At 43.3% G+C, this 17,732-nt stretch overlaps 1 protein-coding gene across 2 annotated transcripts in view; it reads right to left on the bottom strand.

Annotated features, from left to right (window-relative positions):
* The window catches only part of PGR (progesterone receptor), a 74,235-nt gene extending 70,725 nt beyond the window's left edge, over window positions 1–3,510 (bottom strand). For both annotated transcript variants that reach the window (XM_067567902.1, XM_067567895.1), the window contains exon 1: window positions 1,706–3,510. In XM_067567902.1, coding sequence (XP_067424003.1) covers window positions 1,706–3,015 — 1,310 coding nt within the window. In that variant the 5' untranslated portion in view covers window positions 3,016–3,510. The remainder of the gene's footprint in view (window positions 1–1,705) is intronic.
* Window positions 3,511–17,732: the final 14,222 nt, after the last annotated feature.

Raw genomic sequence — 17,732 nt, 5'->3', positions numbered from 1 at the left:
AAAATAAATACCATAAATGAAACAGACTTGTGAAGAAGGTTCACTGTCAGTCTGGGCTGTACAGACATTAGTTTTAAAGGGAATTGCAATCTTGGCGCTTGTCTTTTAAAACTGAAATCAAATTTGATAAGGATAGAAGAAAAGTGACTAAAGCCAGTGCAGCACTGAATGTGTTTTTGCTCTGGGATTTGGATAAAAAGAATATTTGTAAAATGCATTAGCTAAAATGTTTTAACTAATTAAAAAACTTAAGTGTAGAGGGCAAGTTGTATTTTAATACATTTTACTATAGATGGGAAAAACCTAGCTCCTTGCTAGGGTCTTCCAAAGAGACTCCTGGGACTGCTCACGCGAATAAAATCACTCTTGTGCAAGTTTCTCTAGTTTCTGAATCTAAAATAACAATAAACTGCTTTGAACTGAAATTCATTTAATTTCAGCAGTCCTTTCCCTAAGCAACAGGTAACTAACTCACCTTCACTTTACGCTGAAAACTCATAAATATCAAATTAACATCTCCTAATTCATTGGCAGAGTTCTTACTTGTAACCAGTTTTAATGAACACAAAAAGGATGATGACAAATTATTTCCAGATATATTGCCCACCTAAAGAAATTGACTTATTTAGCTAGCGAATGGCTATTTACTAAAGAAATCAGAAGTGTCTTTATCATTAGTAAATATCTTAACAAAGTTGTAGTATTGCTATATATCAGAATCATATTGAGCCAGTTAAATGACTTACTAATACATGAGCTAGATCAGAATTTCTGACATTGTCATGTTAATGTTTGCTTTGAAATTGGATGATTTTTCCCCTAAAATCATGCACATGCATTTTAAAGAAATATGCAAATATAAATATAATATCTATTTGTAAAATACACTACAGTGTATACAGAAGTTACCTGCATATAAACCACGAAATCTTCACCATTTAAGGCTGTTTAAAAGTGATCACTTGTTAGTCCATTATACAGTAATAAACAACATTGTATTGATTACAAAATATATTTTCTGTTGGATCCACAGGTCAAACTTACGACAAAAGCATTTAAAATTTAACTGTCACAAGAGAACGATTTTATAAAGTGGAGTTCTTCAGACAGGAACTAAGATTCAAATATGACACAAACAATGCAGCAAATGTAAATAGATGTGTCCTATTTCAAGGTCTTTATTTAAAAAGCTCCTCTGGAGTTTGATCAAGTGAAGCTCAGTCCCTTTGATTCCTTTTTGTCATGTTTCAATGTCTCACACATTTTTTATTTTTTTTTAGAACTTTCCTCTTTTTATTGTAAAACGTATTCTAATTGGCCCAATGTTCCTTTAATACAAAAGTCATTTTACTTAAATTTGGGTGAGGTCTGTATTTTTTCCATAACTTTGCTTTATACACAACTTCTGTGATTTACTCTCCTTTGACACAGAAAAAGTGTTATGGCTCACAGATCAGCTGAATACCCAACTCAGTATAGCCTCTTATTTAAAAACTGTCAATAACTGTTCGCCACGTCTGTTTAAAAGACAAACACAGTAAATCATCCCTTTTAAAATTAAGATCAAACCCACAAATGTGCTTATAAATTGCTGACAAATCTTTTGAAATGCAGGCGCCTTAAAAGTAATCTGTTTTAAAAGAAGGAGGTCTCAGTGCCGTTTGCTCTATAAGAACAGATGCATGCATGGAACTTTAAATCTTACCTAATATAATTGAGATAGGGAGGATATATCTGGGGTAAACTCTCTTTGGGCACGGCTGTCTGAAAGCCAAGTTGCTGATGGCCGTTCAGGCTGAACGGCTGGTAAAAGGCCGGAGGGGCTGTTGATGTGGAGGGCAGACTGTCCCGCTGAACCAGACAGCTTGTGCTCCCCGATGCTTTACAGTAGGGCGGCCCATAGGACCCAGCCAGAACTGAAGACTCAGTTTTGTACAGGATACACTCGAGAGAGGAGGACTCCTGGCTGGCTCTCGGCTGCGGAGGGGCCAGCGTGTAGTCTGTGCACGTCGCTGCTGGAGTGGTCTTGGTGCCCAAGTAGGGGGAGGGGGCACTAATTCCTTCCTCCTTGATCTTTAGAGCTGGCTGGAAGTCCCCGTAGCTATAATGCTCCTCCTTTGAGTCGGGCTGGGGATAGACATAGTCTGCGAAGTCCTGGGGGGTGGAGGTGGGAGACGCACGACGGCCGAAGAGGCTGTTCTCGTACTCCTCCACATCCAGCAGCTGCCGGGTCCTGGCTGCCAGATAGGCCGAGTTTAGGGGCAGGATGGGCACATGGAGGAAATCCTGCCCCGACCCCGCCGCCGCAGAGCGCCCTGAGGCGGCGGCATGGGCAGGGCTGAGAGCAAGGCTGCTGCCGGAGCCGGCGTCCTGCTCCGCTGGGCCCTCGGAGTCAAAGCCGTGAGCTTCCTCGGGGAGTGCCGCGGGTGCACGGCGCGGCCGGTCCGTGCGCTCAGAGGCTCCCTCGCCCTCCCGCTGGGGCGGCAGCTTGGCTGCGGCTGCCGGGGCGCCGCCGTCCGGCCAAAGGGAGGCGGCGGCAGGGGCCGGAGGCGGCAGGGAGCCCGAGTTTGCGGCCGGGCTGCCTTGCTGGGCGGCGGCTGCTGCTCCCCCCAGCTGCTGCTCGGAGCGGCGGCTCATCAGCGGGCTGGGGACCTCGGGGATCTCGGCCCCGAAGAGGCACCAAGCCGCGGGGGCGCCGGCCGAGCTGGCCTGGGCCGAGGGAGCCAAGAAAGTATCTAGGACGCGGTCCAGCGCATCCCTCTCTGCCGGGGAGCCGCTGCCTGCCCGCGGCGAGGCGGGGCCCCTCTCCTCCCCCTCCGGGCCCTTCTGCTGCTCTTCCTCCTCCTCCTCCTCCTCCTCGCTGCTCTTGGGATACAGCAGCCCATGCAGGGAGATGTCCACGGCCGCCGCCCCCCTGTGGAAGGGGTCCCGCTCAGGGCGGCCCTGCTGCAGCCGGACCGAGCCGTCCCTGGCAGAGGAAGGCGCCCGGGCGTCCTTCGCCTTCATCTCGGTCATGCTGAGCTTGGCCGGGCGCCGGGCTGGGGCGGGCTGGGGCGTGCGCGGCCGCTGCTCCTCACATCCCGCCCCGCGGCCGCCGGCGGCGCTGAGCCCCCCGGCCGCGGGGCCCCAGGGCTCGGGACAGCCGCAGCTCACGGGCTTCCCCCGCCGGCTGCGCCTCGCCTCCGCCCGGCACCAGCCCCGGCACCGCTCCGCCAGCCGGGGTCCCTCGCCGCGCCGCGCCCCCCGCGCCTCTCCGTCCAGCCCGGCTGAGCCGAGGCTGCAGGCAACCGGCGGACCCCGAGCGCCGGGCGGCAGAGCGAGCAGCGCCCGCTGCCGCCGTCGGAAGGTGCGAGGTGGGCTCCGGCTCCCCAGCGGCTCCCGGCTCACTCAGCGCTGCCGCCCGCGCTCTGCCTCCCCAGACTCGGGGGCTGGCACCGAGCCGGGCCCTTCTCCCCCTGCAGAGGCGCCGATCCCGTGCGGGGAGACGGCAAGAAGGCAGCCAAGTGTTCAGTTAGCTGGCCACCCTCCCCCACTTGCCTCTTCCTGCTCCGCCCTTCCTCGCCCTGGCCCCTCCCCCGGTGTCCGAGCTCCCCTTTTCTCCAAGGCCCCGGCCCAGGGGTTGCCCACTTGGCCCCATTTTATTTAAAAAATAGCGGAGACCCTTGGGAGGTGCCCAGTCTTGACTTGCCACCCTGCGCCTCCCCCAGCCTTCCTCGGGGTTTCTGTCTTTCCAGGGCTCTGGGCTGGCTGCAGAGGCTGCACATGCAGGTCTCCTTCTGCTGCAGGGCTGGGAGGGGCAAATACATTTGAATGGAGTTGTAACCCATGCTCCAAGGTGAAGTTGGCAATGGCAACCTCCTTTCTGGCCTTCCCCCTCTTTTCCCCTTGATCCCTTCCTCTTTGGCACCTGATCACTCCACACCCCTGCCCTCTCACCCCCCCTCTTTTTTTAAGTTCCTCCTCCTCTGGCCTATAACCCTTCTTTCCCCTCCTTTTCTGTTATGTGGGTGCTCAGTGATGACACTTCACCACTCACTGGATTTAAGTAATACATTACTCTGCCCTAGGCACTGACTGGAAGGCAGGGTAGGCAAGTTGGGGTCTTGGAGCAGAGTGAGCGACAAAAGATTAAATTCCTTGCAGTGATTGTTCATCAATCCCTCTATTTCTCACACCCCTTCACACTCACCTTGTAATTTTAAAGTTTAAACTCTGGGCCATGATCACATAGGGCTCCCTGTAAATATTTATGCACTTGCTCTTGCATGTTTCCACAAGACAATGAAAACGAAAGCATTTTAAATTCTGCTCTTATTCATGGCCCCCTGAATATCTTTCACTCATCTCGCAATCACAGAGGACGCAGGCCATTGCTGAAGGAATTAACTATTTGAATGAGGGTCCTTCTTCACCTCTGATAGTTTTGTCTAACTTTTATCTGAGCAAATAAGGGGGGCAATTACAAATATCTGGGAACTGGATGGCTCCCCTTTAGGTTGCAGGTTCAAATACATCCTTTGTTGGTACTGACCAAGAAGTTGTTGCCATCAAACGGGTGTTTGGTGTTGTATATGCAATCGTAGCTGGGTAATGTCCATTCAGTTCCAATAAGACAAAAGGTCATACCAAAAAACCCACTAATATAATTTGCACTAAATGACATTCCTCACGGAAGTCTCAGCAGAGAAACTAAGCTTTGAAAGATGTTGAGAATAATCTACTTCCTTACTTTTAGAGGTGGTTCTTCTTGGTCTGGACAGCGTCACAATGGCATGACTCATGGAGAAACTCGCACTCCTATTGCCTCTGCTGTTTCTGTCCTGTAACTAAATGGGGGATAGCCTCAAGGACAGACAACCCAGCATCTATCAGGAATAGTACATTCACTATAAAATATTTTCTTATTTCTTATTGTTTAAGTATCTTCCAACTGGGAAGAACAGCCTCTTATGGGAAAGATACACATTCTAATACATTTTTTTGGCATGACAGGATATACAAATATTCTCATAGTTCACATACCAGATTTTATTCAGGACAAGTTTCTAGAAGCAATGTTGTAAGGTAGGCTTTATGCAATATTATGTGTCCATTTTACTGGTGGCAGCATGCCATAGGCTCAGATGCTGCTGGGCTCTCTCTCTCTCTTTTCCCCTTCCCAACATAATGGAAAATCTTTTATTTACTTTTTTTAATTAAAAGAAAATTACTGTACTGTGACAATAGCCAATCATTTCAAACTTGCATTTAGGCACCTATAGAAAAGTGGCTTGATTTTTAGAGGCGCTGAATATTTGCAGCATTCCATTTCATTTGTTTTTTGTGGATGCTCAGCACTTCTGAAAATCAAGCCAATTATATTTAGGGTCCTAAATTCAGATTATGTACCTTGGTGAAATCCTGGGCCTATTAAAGTTGATTTCAAAACTCCCATTGACTCAAGGGGCTCAGGATTTCACCCCTAATGTTTTGTATCTAGGGTCTTGATCCTACAAACACTTTGTGCATGCTTTAATTTACTACTATTAGTAGTCCCTTTTAATCTAGTGGGTAAAGTCAAAGTAGTAAAGTTAAATACATACAAACTGTTTGCAGGATCAGGGCCTAAGTCTGCAAATTTTGGCCAGTGATTTTAAATGTATATAAAACCTCTTCTTCTAAAGGATGCCAAAATGTTTTGCAAATTTATACCAGTGTATTTACATAATGGACTAAATTCAGGTTCTGCTAAAGAAGTCAATGGCACAACCTCCATTAATTTCAATGAGGGTAGGGACAGGCCCTGTGGACTTGATATTGAAATGTTTTGAGTAGGCACAGTTGGGAGTGGTGAGTACTCAAGAGAGCCTCAGCACCATGCAGGTCAAGCCCTGTGTGTTTATGTATCTGTATATTTCTTCACCAGGAGGTGAAGAATGCCTTGTGCAACTGAAACTGCAAAGAGTGAAGTTTAGATCATCAGCATATAACTCCCAAACAGGAAGTTGGCCATGACACAAAGGTTAACACCCTTTTTCTTGTAAAAGTGTCACGAGACATTTAAAAAACACAGACCTAAAGTGATCAGAACGTCATTTTTACATTCTGTCCAACAAATAGTACTTCAAACATACCATACTGACTTCCATGACCATGTTTGGCCACTGTCTTGGACAGAAGATTGCCAGATATTGATCAAGTAACACTGTTGCCTGTAACAGCAGAGTCTCTTGCCACAGCACTAGCCCAGCCTAAATCTACCTTCATTATGAGATCTAACAAGAGCAAAACCAAGCATGGTGTGTGTGCCTATTAAAAACATTAGGATGGAAGTATATAAATTCTCAAAAATCATGAAATGTTAACCCTTTAATGCCAAGTCATTGAAACGTGCAATCTGACGGGGCTCACTGATTGTATGTTTGTCACTTTTCTCTTGGGCTAGAACTGAATCAAACTTCACATCTGTCCTTCCTGTCAAGCCACCACACACTCATCAAGATCTCGTTGTCATTAGTTAGGTTGACTTCCAGTTGAATTTCCCTGTAGACTTCCTTCAGCTGGTTGTCAAGTTTCTCTCTCTCTCTCTCTCCTCCAAATCCTGTCTCTTTCTTCTACCCTTCTGTGTCTGCCTATACTCGTTATTATCACTGATATATATAGCACCATAAGTGCATGTGATGCTTAACATGCCCTTAACAGCCCCTGCCTCAGATGCTTACAATCTAAATTAGATGATAAAAAAACCCAACACAAATGACAACTTAGCATGTTGGCCATGGAACTGGGGATGGGAGGTCAACTCATATATGTTCTGTCATCTCATTCTAACTCAGTTTTCCTTGAATCTTGTGTCCTTCCTTCCAGCTTTCTTTCTCCCTCCAATTCTTTCCATTGCTGGTGTAAGAATGGATTTCATATAGTTGCTATTCATTTGTTCCCTTTTTCATTGCCTTTAATCGGCCCATTTCATTTTACGTGAAACGTGTAGTAAGACTGCTGAGAACTGGACACCAGTCAAAAGAGGTTGCTGTTCAGAAGAGCTATCCAAAAGATACTTTGTTTCCTGTGCTTCTCAGATCAGAAATACTGATCAGCAATGGGGGAGCTGAAAGAATCTCTCCCTCCCATCCATTTGGAGCTCTCTTCCACTCCTACTCCCCATTTCCTCTCAAATAAAGACTCTTCCACCTCCCTAGCCTTCCCTGGTTCCTTTTAACATCTGCCAGAAAAAAAGACAGCCCCACCTCCTTTCTGGAATCACTCCAGACTCTCTGCTAGTTTCTCACAAACCTCAGTTCCCAATGTGACTTGCCTTCTCACTACTGCTGGCCTAATGAAGGTAGGGAGCCACAGATTAGGGCAAGATTCAGGCCATTTTATGATCCAAAAACTTTGTTTTTTGTGAAATATTCCAAAAGAGAGGTTTTGCAAAGAAACATGGACTTTTTAAAATAAATCACTGTTTGATAAAAATGAAAGTTAGAATTTTAAAATCTGAAATTTTGAAAATGAAGGCTTTTTTAAAAATGCAACCATTTCTGATTAAAAATGAACCACTTTTTAATGCAAGATAGTCCTACTTTAGGTCAAAAGCAATAACATTTTGCAGGATTTTCTTAATCCTACTGTATTTTTTTAAAAATTGAAATATGTGGAAACTTAACATTTTGGGGTTTCATGATATTTTTGTAATTATTTCACAGCCATTTTCTGCTATTGGATTGAACACCAAATAATAAAAAATAAAATAATCATAATCAATAATAGTGCTTATGGAACTAGCAGGCACTGTGCCGAACATGACTCTTTAGTCATTTGCAATATTATAGCCATATTGATCCCAGTATGTTAGAGAGACAAGGCGGGTGAGGTAATATATTTTACTAGACTAAGTTCTGTTGGTGAGAGAGACACGCTTTCAAGCTTACACAGAGCTCATTTTCAGTTCTGTCTGAGTGCAAAAGTTTCTCTCTCTCATAAATAGAAGTTGGTCCAATAAAAGATATCACCTCATACACCTTGACTTTTTAGTCACCTTGCCTTTGTTACATCTCATTCTTTATCTTTGTCTGTATATTGACTGCTGGATTATAAACCCATCAATGAAAAGAAAAGTTCTTCATATATATCTATACAGCACTTAGAACACAGTTTTTACTATATAAATAATATATTCACAATAACAAATAACAGATTTGCACTGAATTGCACTATTTCACTGTAATGTATTCATATGCTTGCATAATGTTTGTTGAAAAGAAGCTGGTTCATGAGCATTTTGTCTTCTTTTTGGAACTAATCTTTTGTACTATATAAGCATATGAATTCTTGGTAAAAAAAACCCAACACCCCACATTATTTTAAATAATGCTGTTGATTTCAAAACACATTACAAAAACAATTGGAGAAAAATAAGAAAAAGAAAACACTCCCCAAGAAGCAGGCACCAAACAAATAACTATATATTTTCAACTCAGACTATATCCTCTAAAACTTATCTTGTAGCTTGTTCTGAAGGTCAGCAAATTTGGGCTCTGTTGGACCAAAGAGGAAGTGTAGAGTATGCCCTGAACTCAGCTCCTTAATGTATGGATCACTTGATGATTACCTGTTCCGTTCATTCCCTCTGAAGAACTTGGCATTGGCCACTGTCAGAAGACAGGATACTGGGCTAGATGGACCATTGGTCTGACCCAGTATGGCCATTCTTATATTCTTATGTTTATCTGGGAAAATGTTCGATTGAGCATCCCAGGAAATCTCATGTGTCAGCGTATTCCATGGGGAATGAGGCAATTTCTTAGGTACACAGAATTTACATATTATAGAACTCAAATGTTATGCTCTGGATAGCACATGCAATATGGGAGTACGGTGTACAAGTTGAAAATGGAGTTCGACTGAGAATTCCACAAGTGACTTAATCAGTGGCTGACACTTTCATATTATTGTTATTTAGGTTGTAGTAATGCCTAAAATATGACTGACACTTTCTAAGCTCAGAGGAGGGAGAGTACCTGCTCCAAAGAGCCCAGAGTCCAAAAAAATAAAAAAAGCAACATAAGGAAGGAAGAAAATTGCCACCCGTCAGTGCAGTAAATGCTTTTGCTTTTGGTATAGAAATAAAGTAACTGACATTAGATTTCAGAATTCTGTGAATGCGTTTTGTATTGCAAAGTGTACAGAAAATAGTTTTCTAGCATTTATTGTGGAGGATAAATACCACCGGTGTCATGTAACTATGTTACATGTTTTTGATGTGTCATGCTGAAGATGTAAACGTGGTTGTTTTGAGGTATTTATGCTTGAGTCTTCTGTACCATAAACATCATTTCCAATGTGTTCTACAGTAAAGATCAAAACCACCGGTGGACAGTTTCTGCTATTCCTTGCATGGAAGCACAATGTTGGAAAGTGCATGATGCAAAGACCTTTCTTACCTTCACCCCCTCAGCAGGGGCAGCCAGAACTATATCATCTCTACGCTCTCCTAAGTGTAGGGTTGCTGCCTTCTGGTGACCTGTAGGGGGGCTAGTCAACCAAGAGGTGCTAGTTTGGAATAGAAAGAGAGGTCCATTGCTCTCTGCCTGCCTTTGAATTGCCAGTATCACCATGGATGGGAGTGTGTGGTTCATGCACCTGTGGGGTTGGTGCAGTAGACAGGCTCCCCTTGTCCTGGGAATTCCTGGAGAGATTTTGAGTGATAGGCTGAACACAATTCCTCTTGGAGCCTAGCAAACCAGTGACTAAAAAGTACAATCTAGCTCTGTAATAACACTAGAGTAAGTTGCTGTATTTTTGGACAAGTCCTCTAGACATCTGTGCTGAAGCAATGGTTTGTGTATTACTTCAGAGTGGTCTATGGAACAGCTCCTAAAACAGTGGAAAAGCATCCTCAGTCTTTAAGCAGTATTTGTTGCAAGTGGTATCTTAGTTCAGGGTTCTCAAGATTTTCTGATTTTTGGAAAGGTCCAACTACAGTAAAAAAGGGAAATTCAAGCACCATTCTGCATAGATGCTTCATGTCTATAAAGTGTTTTGTTGGTATAAATTCACCCACAATGAAATTTGCAAATTACACCAAGATTGGAGGCCTAGCAAACACCAGAGAAGAAAGAGACAAATTGGAAAGTGATTTGGAGAGATGAGAGCAGTGGGGCTATAGGTAACAATAGGAGAGTCAGTATTAATATATATAAAGTCCTATACGTAGGGAAGTAAACACAGATATAAAATGGTGAGGGGGATGTTATGAGCGAGCAGCATATCTATCAAATTATTGTGAAGTTGTATTATGAAAAACTGCTATATTATGAGTGCCTCTGTGTATGTGAATCCACCATTGCTGACAGGTTCTGTGGCATATACACACCAGACAGATAAAAAAGGAAATATAAATGATGGTTAATGATGGTACTTAGATCTCATAAAGGTTATGCAAAAAGGCAGTTCTATCCTTAAAAGAAATAGTTTAGCTAATTCCTCAGGAGGGAGGGGGAAGGTAGCTGCACTGGAAAGTTACCAGGAGAACAAAAGAGGTCAGATGACTAAGAGGGGTATAAAATAAAGAAACAGGCCGGGGCAGGGACCAGATAGGGAGAGGACTTGTGGGGTGAGAGAGAGCAAATCACAGAAGCTGAGGAAGGGGCCCCAGGAGAGGGAGGTCACCCAGCAAGTAGCAGTCTGATGGGAGAGAGTGAGGGTCTTACCTACTTTCCTGAGGGGAGATGGCCCCAAGGGACTCAAACCCCAGCCCAAAGAATGTCCGGGAGTGGTGAGAAAACTGAGGCAGAGGCACGCATTTAATGTTTACTCTTTTGTATGATCTGTACTCTCCCGTGCTTTGTACATATAAGTATAAAAAAAGCACAAAGGTGTTAGACCCCATGCAAAATGTATGAGTGGATGTGTTGATCGATTTACAACTGCTGCGTGCTCCTGGGAGAGTTAAACTGTAAACCAGCAGCTTCACATCTTTGAGATGGTGTTTGGGAGACGGGTGTGTTTAAGTACTGGGGAGTCTGGAGGGTCAGTGCTGCACCTGGAGGGGTTAGGCCACTGGACAGCGGTTCCAATAATCAGAAGGGGTTGCCAGATAGAAGGTCTGCATCCTGAGAGTGTGCCTAGCGACCCTAGGAATGGGGCAGTGGCTGGACTCCATTCATGGAACACCCCAACGGATCCAGACCACAGAGGCTTGGATTCCTCTCACAGCAGTCCTAGTAGGTGGTCAGGAAGGGGTGCTTGTTAGTACCTGGGACAGTAGCTAATACAGATTTAATCATTTCAGTTGATGAATGATGTGCATCACACTATCAGAGGGTCACTGTACCATTAGTGCCTAGCATGGTATTCTCACTTGCTCACAGAACAAGCATATTGTATGTGTCCGTTTAGAAAGCATGTTATATGCTGTGCTCAGAGAACAACAAAATCCAAAAGATGTGCAGTTTTTAGTAGGTGTACGACATTTTTATATGAACAAACAAGTTCTGCTCACTGTATCATTACTGCAGAAAAGTCTTCAGTGAGCTTATCAGAGCTGACTTAGAAAAGAACATTTCCAGAACAAGAATTTTTAAGAGATTACTTTAACTTCACGTATAACCAGGTCTTGAAGGATTTTAAAATTAATTATTGCCATCACTGAATACATATCAGCTTCCAGCATTCTGCTGGACAGACACACACCACTGAGGCTTAGAAAATAATTTACTTAAGTAATTTAGGCTAACGTAGAAGTGCTGTATATAGATACCTTTTCATGAAATGTGGTCATCTGAACTATTTTCCCTCAGTGACAAATTATTTTATCACTATTATCTCAGCTGCCAGTCAATAAATGTTTTATTAATTTGGCGGGGAAGGGGAGGAATTTAAAATCACCCGAGTTAATTCTTGACCCTCCCTTCATTTCAAATGCTGACTCTGTACATCCACCATGTGACATCCTTCCGTTCCTCCGTGATAGTGCTGACTCTTGCCTCCCCCTCAGCTACAGCTCTTTATCCACTGCTGACACTGGTCTCCTTTGTTCAGATGGCACCATCACTCTCCCTACATGCCTCTATCAGCTCTTCATAAGAGACACTGTGACATCTACACCATGTAAACTCCTGCTTCCTGCAGCTGATGCCTGTTTCTTCCATGAGCCAGCACCATCCCACTCCATTTACGCAGTGGTGATTCCAGGGTGGACAGGGATACAACACTATGCTCTGAGTGTCACTATCCTCTGTTTTACAGAAGCTGGGAGTGGATGACAGGAATGGATCTTTTGACAATTACCTGTTCTTTTCAGTTCCTTTGAAGCATCTGGCATTGGGCACTGACAGAAGACAGGATACTGGGCTAGATGGACCATTGATCTGACTTAGTGTGATCATTCTTACGTTATGTTCTTACTTGTTATTTGTATCACAGTAGCACCTAGATGCCTTAGCAGAGACAGAGGCCCTATTGTACTAGGCGTTTTACAAAAACAATTCAACTAGTATCTCTAGGCTGATGACTCAGAGATCTACCTCTCTTCTCCAGACCTGTTTCCTTTTGTCCAAACAAAAATCACAGCCCGTCTCTCTGGCATCTGCTCATGGATGTCTATCTGTTGGCTCAAGCTCAATATGGCTAAAACAGAGCTCTTAACCTTCTCCCCAGACACTATATCCTTTATTGATCACTGTGGACAATGCCACTGTGTGTTACTGAGGCCTGCAACCTGGGGATCATCTGGGACTTGAATATCTCTCTAGGTCCTCATATCCTGTCTAAAACTTGAATGATTCTTTTTGCATAACATCTTTAAGGTCTTTTCTATCTGTCTGCATATCTAAAATTCTCCCAGCTTTCGTCGTCTCATGTCTTTATTACTGCAACATCCTTCTCTCTGGCCTTGACAAACGCAATCTTGCCCCACTCATGTCCATTCAGAATTCTACTGCAAAAATCATTTTCCTTGTCATCTCTCTCCTTACATCCTTTCCCTAGCTCCCCCTTCTTTTAACTTTTACAGCCCTTCTCCCTAGCTATCATCTCTCATTCACTACTGAGATGTTGACTCTTGCCTCCGATGGAATCATGACACAGCCTCCATTGCCCACTTGTTCCATTTTCAAACAAGCACCTTCATACTTTCTCCCATGCTGCCTCTCATGCATGGGAGGAACTCCATATAAATATCCACAAAACTAACTCTTTATCCTTCTTCAAAAGTCTTAATTTCTGTGATGCCTACAAAAATGTGATGATGGTTAAACTGCTGGTGTGCTAAGACCACTACTTATCATGCTGACAAGTATTGTCTCATTGCTTCCTGGTACTCCCCTGTTTGTTTGTCTGTATCAGGGGCGTAGCCAGACGTGATCTTCTGGCAGGGCCTCTGGCTAATGGGTAGGCCGGCCGAAAAACCTGAACTTCCTGCTTCTGGCCACGTGACAGGAAACAGGAAGTTCAGGAAGCCACCGACTGAGAAAGCTCCAGTTGTGCAGGTCGTTTAAGCGGAGCTTGGGCAGGCCTGCTTTCAAAGTGGGCCCAAGTGTAGCTACACCCCTAGTCTGTATCCAGCTGTTGTCTTTTGTGTTATTGTATTAAATTGTAAGCTGTTTGGGAGCAGGCCATTTTTTTCCTGTGTTTGTGCAGCACCCAGCACAATGAGGTTCTGGTCCATGACTAGGGCTCCTAGGTGCAACGTTAATATAAATAATGCATAACAACATTTCTAACCTACTTTCATCTCAGCATCATCTCCCCCACCTCCACTAACATAAAATAAATGTATGCAGGAAAAGTACTGCATTTCTTAGTCAGCTTTAAAGCTACTTGTATCCCTGCTCTCCTGTCTAACTCCTGTTAAAGTTCTCTTTGTCAAATCACTGTAGATCATGCCTCGTGGCTCACTGCTCTGTACATTTGTATTGTACAGATCTAATTTCCCCATCTAGATGGATAAATTGGCTTTAAGTGATGAGCTGTGGTTTAGTGCCAATGGGTGAAAACTGCCTAGAAGAATATTGTTATTGCTTGTTGCATTTGTGAGATTTTTAAAAAAAATTGTGGGAAAAACACTATTTTCCTCTTCAGAGAGAAAATGAAATCCTTGTTTTACTAAGGATCAAATCCTCCCCTCACCTCATCACATCATGCCTTGGGGCTTGGCATAGGGAGAATCCAAGGAAGCCGATAGGAAATCTCCAATATTGCTGCACACAATAGGATAAAGTGTTCGGGTGAAAAATGGTTTAGATTTAACTGAGTTAAAAAAAAATCTTTGTAAACTGCATGCTGCAGCTGTGCAGTAGGTTGTACGTGGTTTTTGTTGTTGGGTTTTTTTTTTTTGCTAAACTCAAAGCGCACAGCTAAGGAAAGATTTGCTGTGCATGCATGCGTGTCTAACTTACCTGCATAATGAAGTGTAGTGCAATGTGCATGGGTTATTTATAAAGGTGTTAAGGATAGGTTGTTGCACACTTTCTAAGCTGTGCTGGAGGGAGTCCCACTATGCTAAACCTGTGAAGATGTGCCTAAGTTTCACAGGGGAGAGGTTCTCTGCACCTCCTAATATGCTTTGGATAGGGTGTTCCTCTGGGGTCCAGCCAAGTAATTCCAAATAAAGGAATTTACATATGGTATTATCAATTGTCTGCAAACTCGAAGAGCTTCAAAGTACTGAAGAATGAAGCTCAGCATTGTGGCACAATCAGCACAAGCATCAGATCCTTAAGTGGCACAAATCAGCATAACTCCACTGGTTTCAATGAAGGTGCTCTGATTTACATCTGCTGAGGATCTGGCATTTAATGTCTTTTTTTTCCTTTAAAAGAAACCCTAGCCAATATACATAAAAAATCCCCACTTTATTGAAAGAACATTAACGCTGAACCACTAAACACTCAAAAATTAGAAATTCTCGGCTGAAGTTAGCAGCACAGGATTTGGATGTTTGTACTATGAATAAAAACTGAGCATGAAGGTTCAGACAAACCAGTTCTACATGTATGGCTGAAATAAAAGGGTTAAATGATTCTGAATCCTAGGGGAAATTGAGCTTATCTTTTATTGAAAGCAACTGCAAAAGATTATTAGGGAATCCCAAAATGGTAATTGGTTAACTGGCAAGCTTAGAGGAGAATGCAGAATAGAAGGATTCTGTTCACAGCAACTTCAAACCCCAAAAGTCACAAGGTCAAACTCTGCTCCCAGTTACACTTGTACAATTTAAATGAAGTCAATGGAAGTGGGGATAGCACTTGGCTTTTTTGATAACATAAATATTCAACTTAAACTTCTGTAGACTTGCAAGATATTGCTCATTAGGCAGCAAAAAAGCTGGGCTAGAATTAAGTAACCAGCCTGCCAGGTGCAGAATTCGACATTGTGATGATAAACAACTTGAAACGCAGGAAGGAGATTCCACTAAGTCACAATGCTACAGTATCCTAAATGATCCAGAGACCTTTTCCTGAACAAATTACATTTAACCAAGAGAAATGGTAAGCTACTGCGTATCTGTTCTAAATAAAATTAGCAGTAAAACTTGTACAGCATGTAAAATGTAAGAGAAGATCTCTATTTCAATTAAATTAATTGTTCTAAAAGGTTAGAAGGCTAAATGTACCCACTAAGTTAAACATGCAGACTCCTGGCAAACTGGGAATTATGGACACCAGGCAACACTATAACCCACTCAAGGCAGACTCCTTTATTGGTACCCTGTGCGCTAAATCTAACAAAACCCAGGAGAGAATCAAGCCCACTTTGTTTAAAGTTGCAGGCAGCCATCATAATACTGAGAATTCTTCTCTAGTGGGTCAGCTAGTGCTTCCCCCACATCATGTCGAGAATGATTTAAGTGTCCGTAGGCTGACCCTAAACATCTCTAGTGATGGGGACTCCTCAGGCTTCCTTGGCAGCTTGTTTCATTATCTAGCTACAAATATAAGAATATATTTTATTAATATTTACCCTGAATTTTCTCTGATTCATTCCTTCTTGTTCTGTCCTTGATGACTAATTAGAGTGACTGGTACCTTTCCTTTTTTGTAAGATTCCTTCACCTTCCCTTCACCTTCTTCTTCTTCTTTCATATGGCTGGTATACAGCAGCAACTGCAATTTCACCTGAAGTTGATCAAGCCAAATAGCTACATCAGAAGTGGCAGAATTTATTGCAGTGATGCCTCCTTCATATTTATAAAATTGAACAACAGGTGGTGATATGTTTGATGGTCTGTCATGGTCTTGCATGCCGGTGGAGTCTTTGATTTTCCATTTGTGCATTAAATGTCTACATCTGCCATGATTGTTTCAGATTCGGTTAAGAGTTGACCAAGATGTCCATGGGAGGTCGAACATAGGAACCTTCTGCATTGGCTCTGGCACAAGCTGCTTATTTTTTGTCTTGTTTACCCCAATCTGCTTTCCACGCCTCCTTTTGATCATAACCCAATTGCATGAGGCTAAGCCAGCGGTTCTCAATCTATTTACCATTGTGATCCTGAGGATCTCAATGGGCCACAGCTGTGTGTTGATTGGACCACAAGATGCCTGCGGGCCTCACGTTGAGAACCACTGGGCTAAGCGAATATTCCCAGAAACGCTTGTGGGACTTAAGGCACTGTAGAGGGGCGGGGGGCATTGCTGAGGTCTTGGTGGATAGGAAGACATCTGTTTTTCTGTATTCACTGAGCTTCGTGGAGTGTCACAGCTGTTCGACGTTTTGGCAGGGAGTGATGTTAGACAGAACAGGTAGCTGTGGCGTTGGAGTCGACTTAAGGGTTCCAGTAATGCACCGCATCACTGTATTCAGTTGGGTGTTAACAAGTCGCGTGTGGCTGCATCTGCTCTATACCGCTGCACAGTATACAAGTGCCTTTGCAGATGTTTGCAACACTGATGCCGATGCACCCGAGGTTGTATCTGCTAGTTTCTGAATTATGTTGGCTCTTGTTTTTGTCTTTGCAGCTACCTTCCCAAGATGGTTATGGAAGTAAGGCTGAGTAGTTAAGTTTCACTCCGAAATATGATGGGGTGTAATAATGTTACACATTTTTTCCACAAAAAGCTATTTTCAGTATGTTTTTGGCACTCCTATTATCAAGGTGGAATGTGCTTACTATTGTTTTTCCAGGATTTGGTTTGAGCCTCCATTTCTGGAAGTATTGTTCCATATTTCAGAGATCCTCAGTTAATGCTTTCTCAATGTCATGGAAGTTTGGTGGTTGGATTGTCATAGCAAGATCATCTGCATATCCAAATTTTTGTGATATAGTTGGAGGCATATCACTTATGTAGATATTAAAAAGGGTTGGCATGTGTACAAAGCCTTCACCAGTAGACAGCTAACATCTCTCTCCAATATGTCAACCTCTTCATGGGCCACCTTGAAGGAGAATCCCTGGATAAATGCACATTGAAACAAATGATTACTTGAGATACATGGGTGATATTTTCATCCTCTGGACAGATGACTTAAAATCCCACATAGATTTCCACCACAACTTCAACAATCACCACCCATTCATTAAATCCTCTCTGGAACACTTCCACGCTAACATCAACTTCCTGAACACCACTATCAGCTTCAGCAATAGAACCTTCAGACAACTATATACAAGAAACCCGTGGATCACCACACCTACCTTCATAGATCCTGTAAACACCCCAAACATATCAATAAATCTGTTATGCCATGCATTCAGATACTACAGAATATGCTCCAAGGAGAAAGTACGGGACATATACCTTAACACACTC

Source organism: Emydura macquarii, unplaced genomic scaffold (assembly GCF_026122565.2).
Source record: "Emydura macquarii macquarii isolate MOO-44397 ecotype Brisbane River unplaced genomic scaffold, CSIRO-AGI_Emac_v2 contig_318, whole genome shotgun sequence".
Taxonomy (NCBI): Eukaryota; Metazoa; Chordata; order Testudines; family Chelidae; genus Emydura; species Emydura macquarii.
Note: the sequence above shows the minus strand (reverse complement) of the source record. Positions and strands in the feature narration are given on the sequence as shown.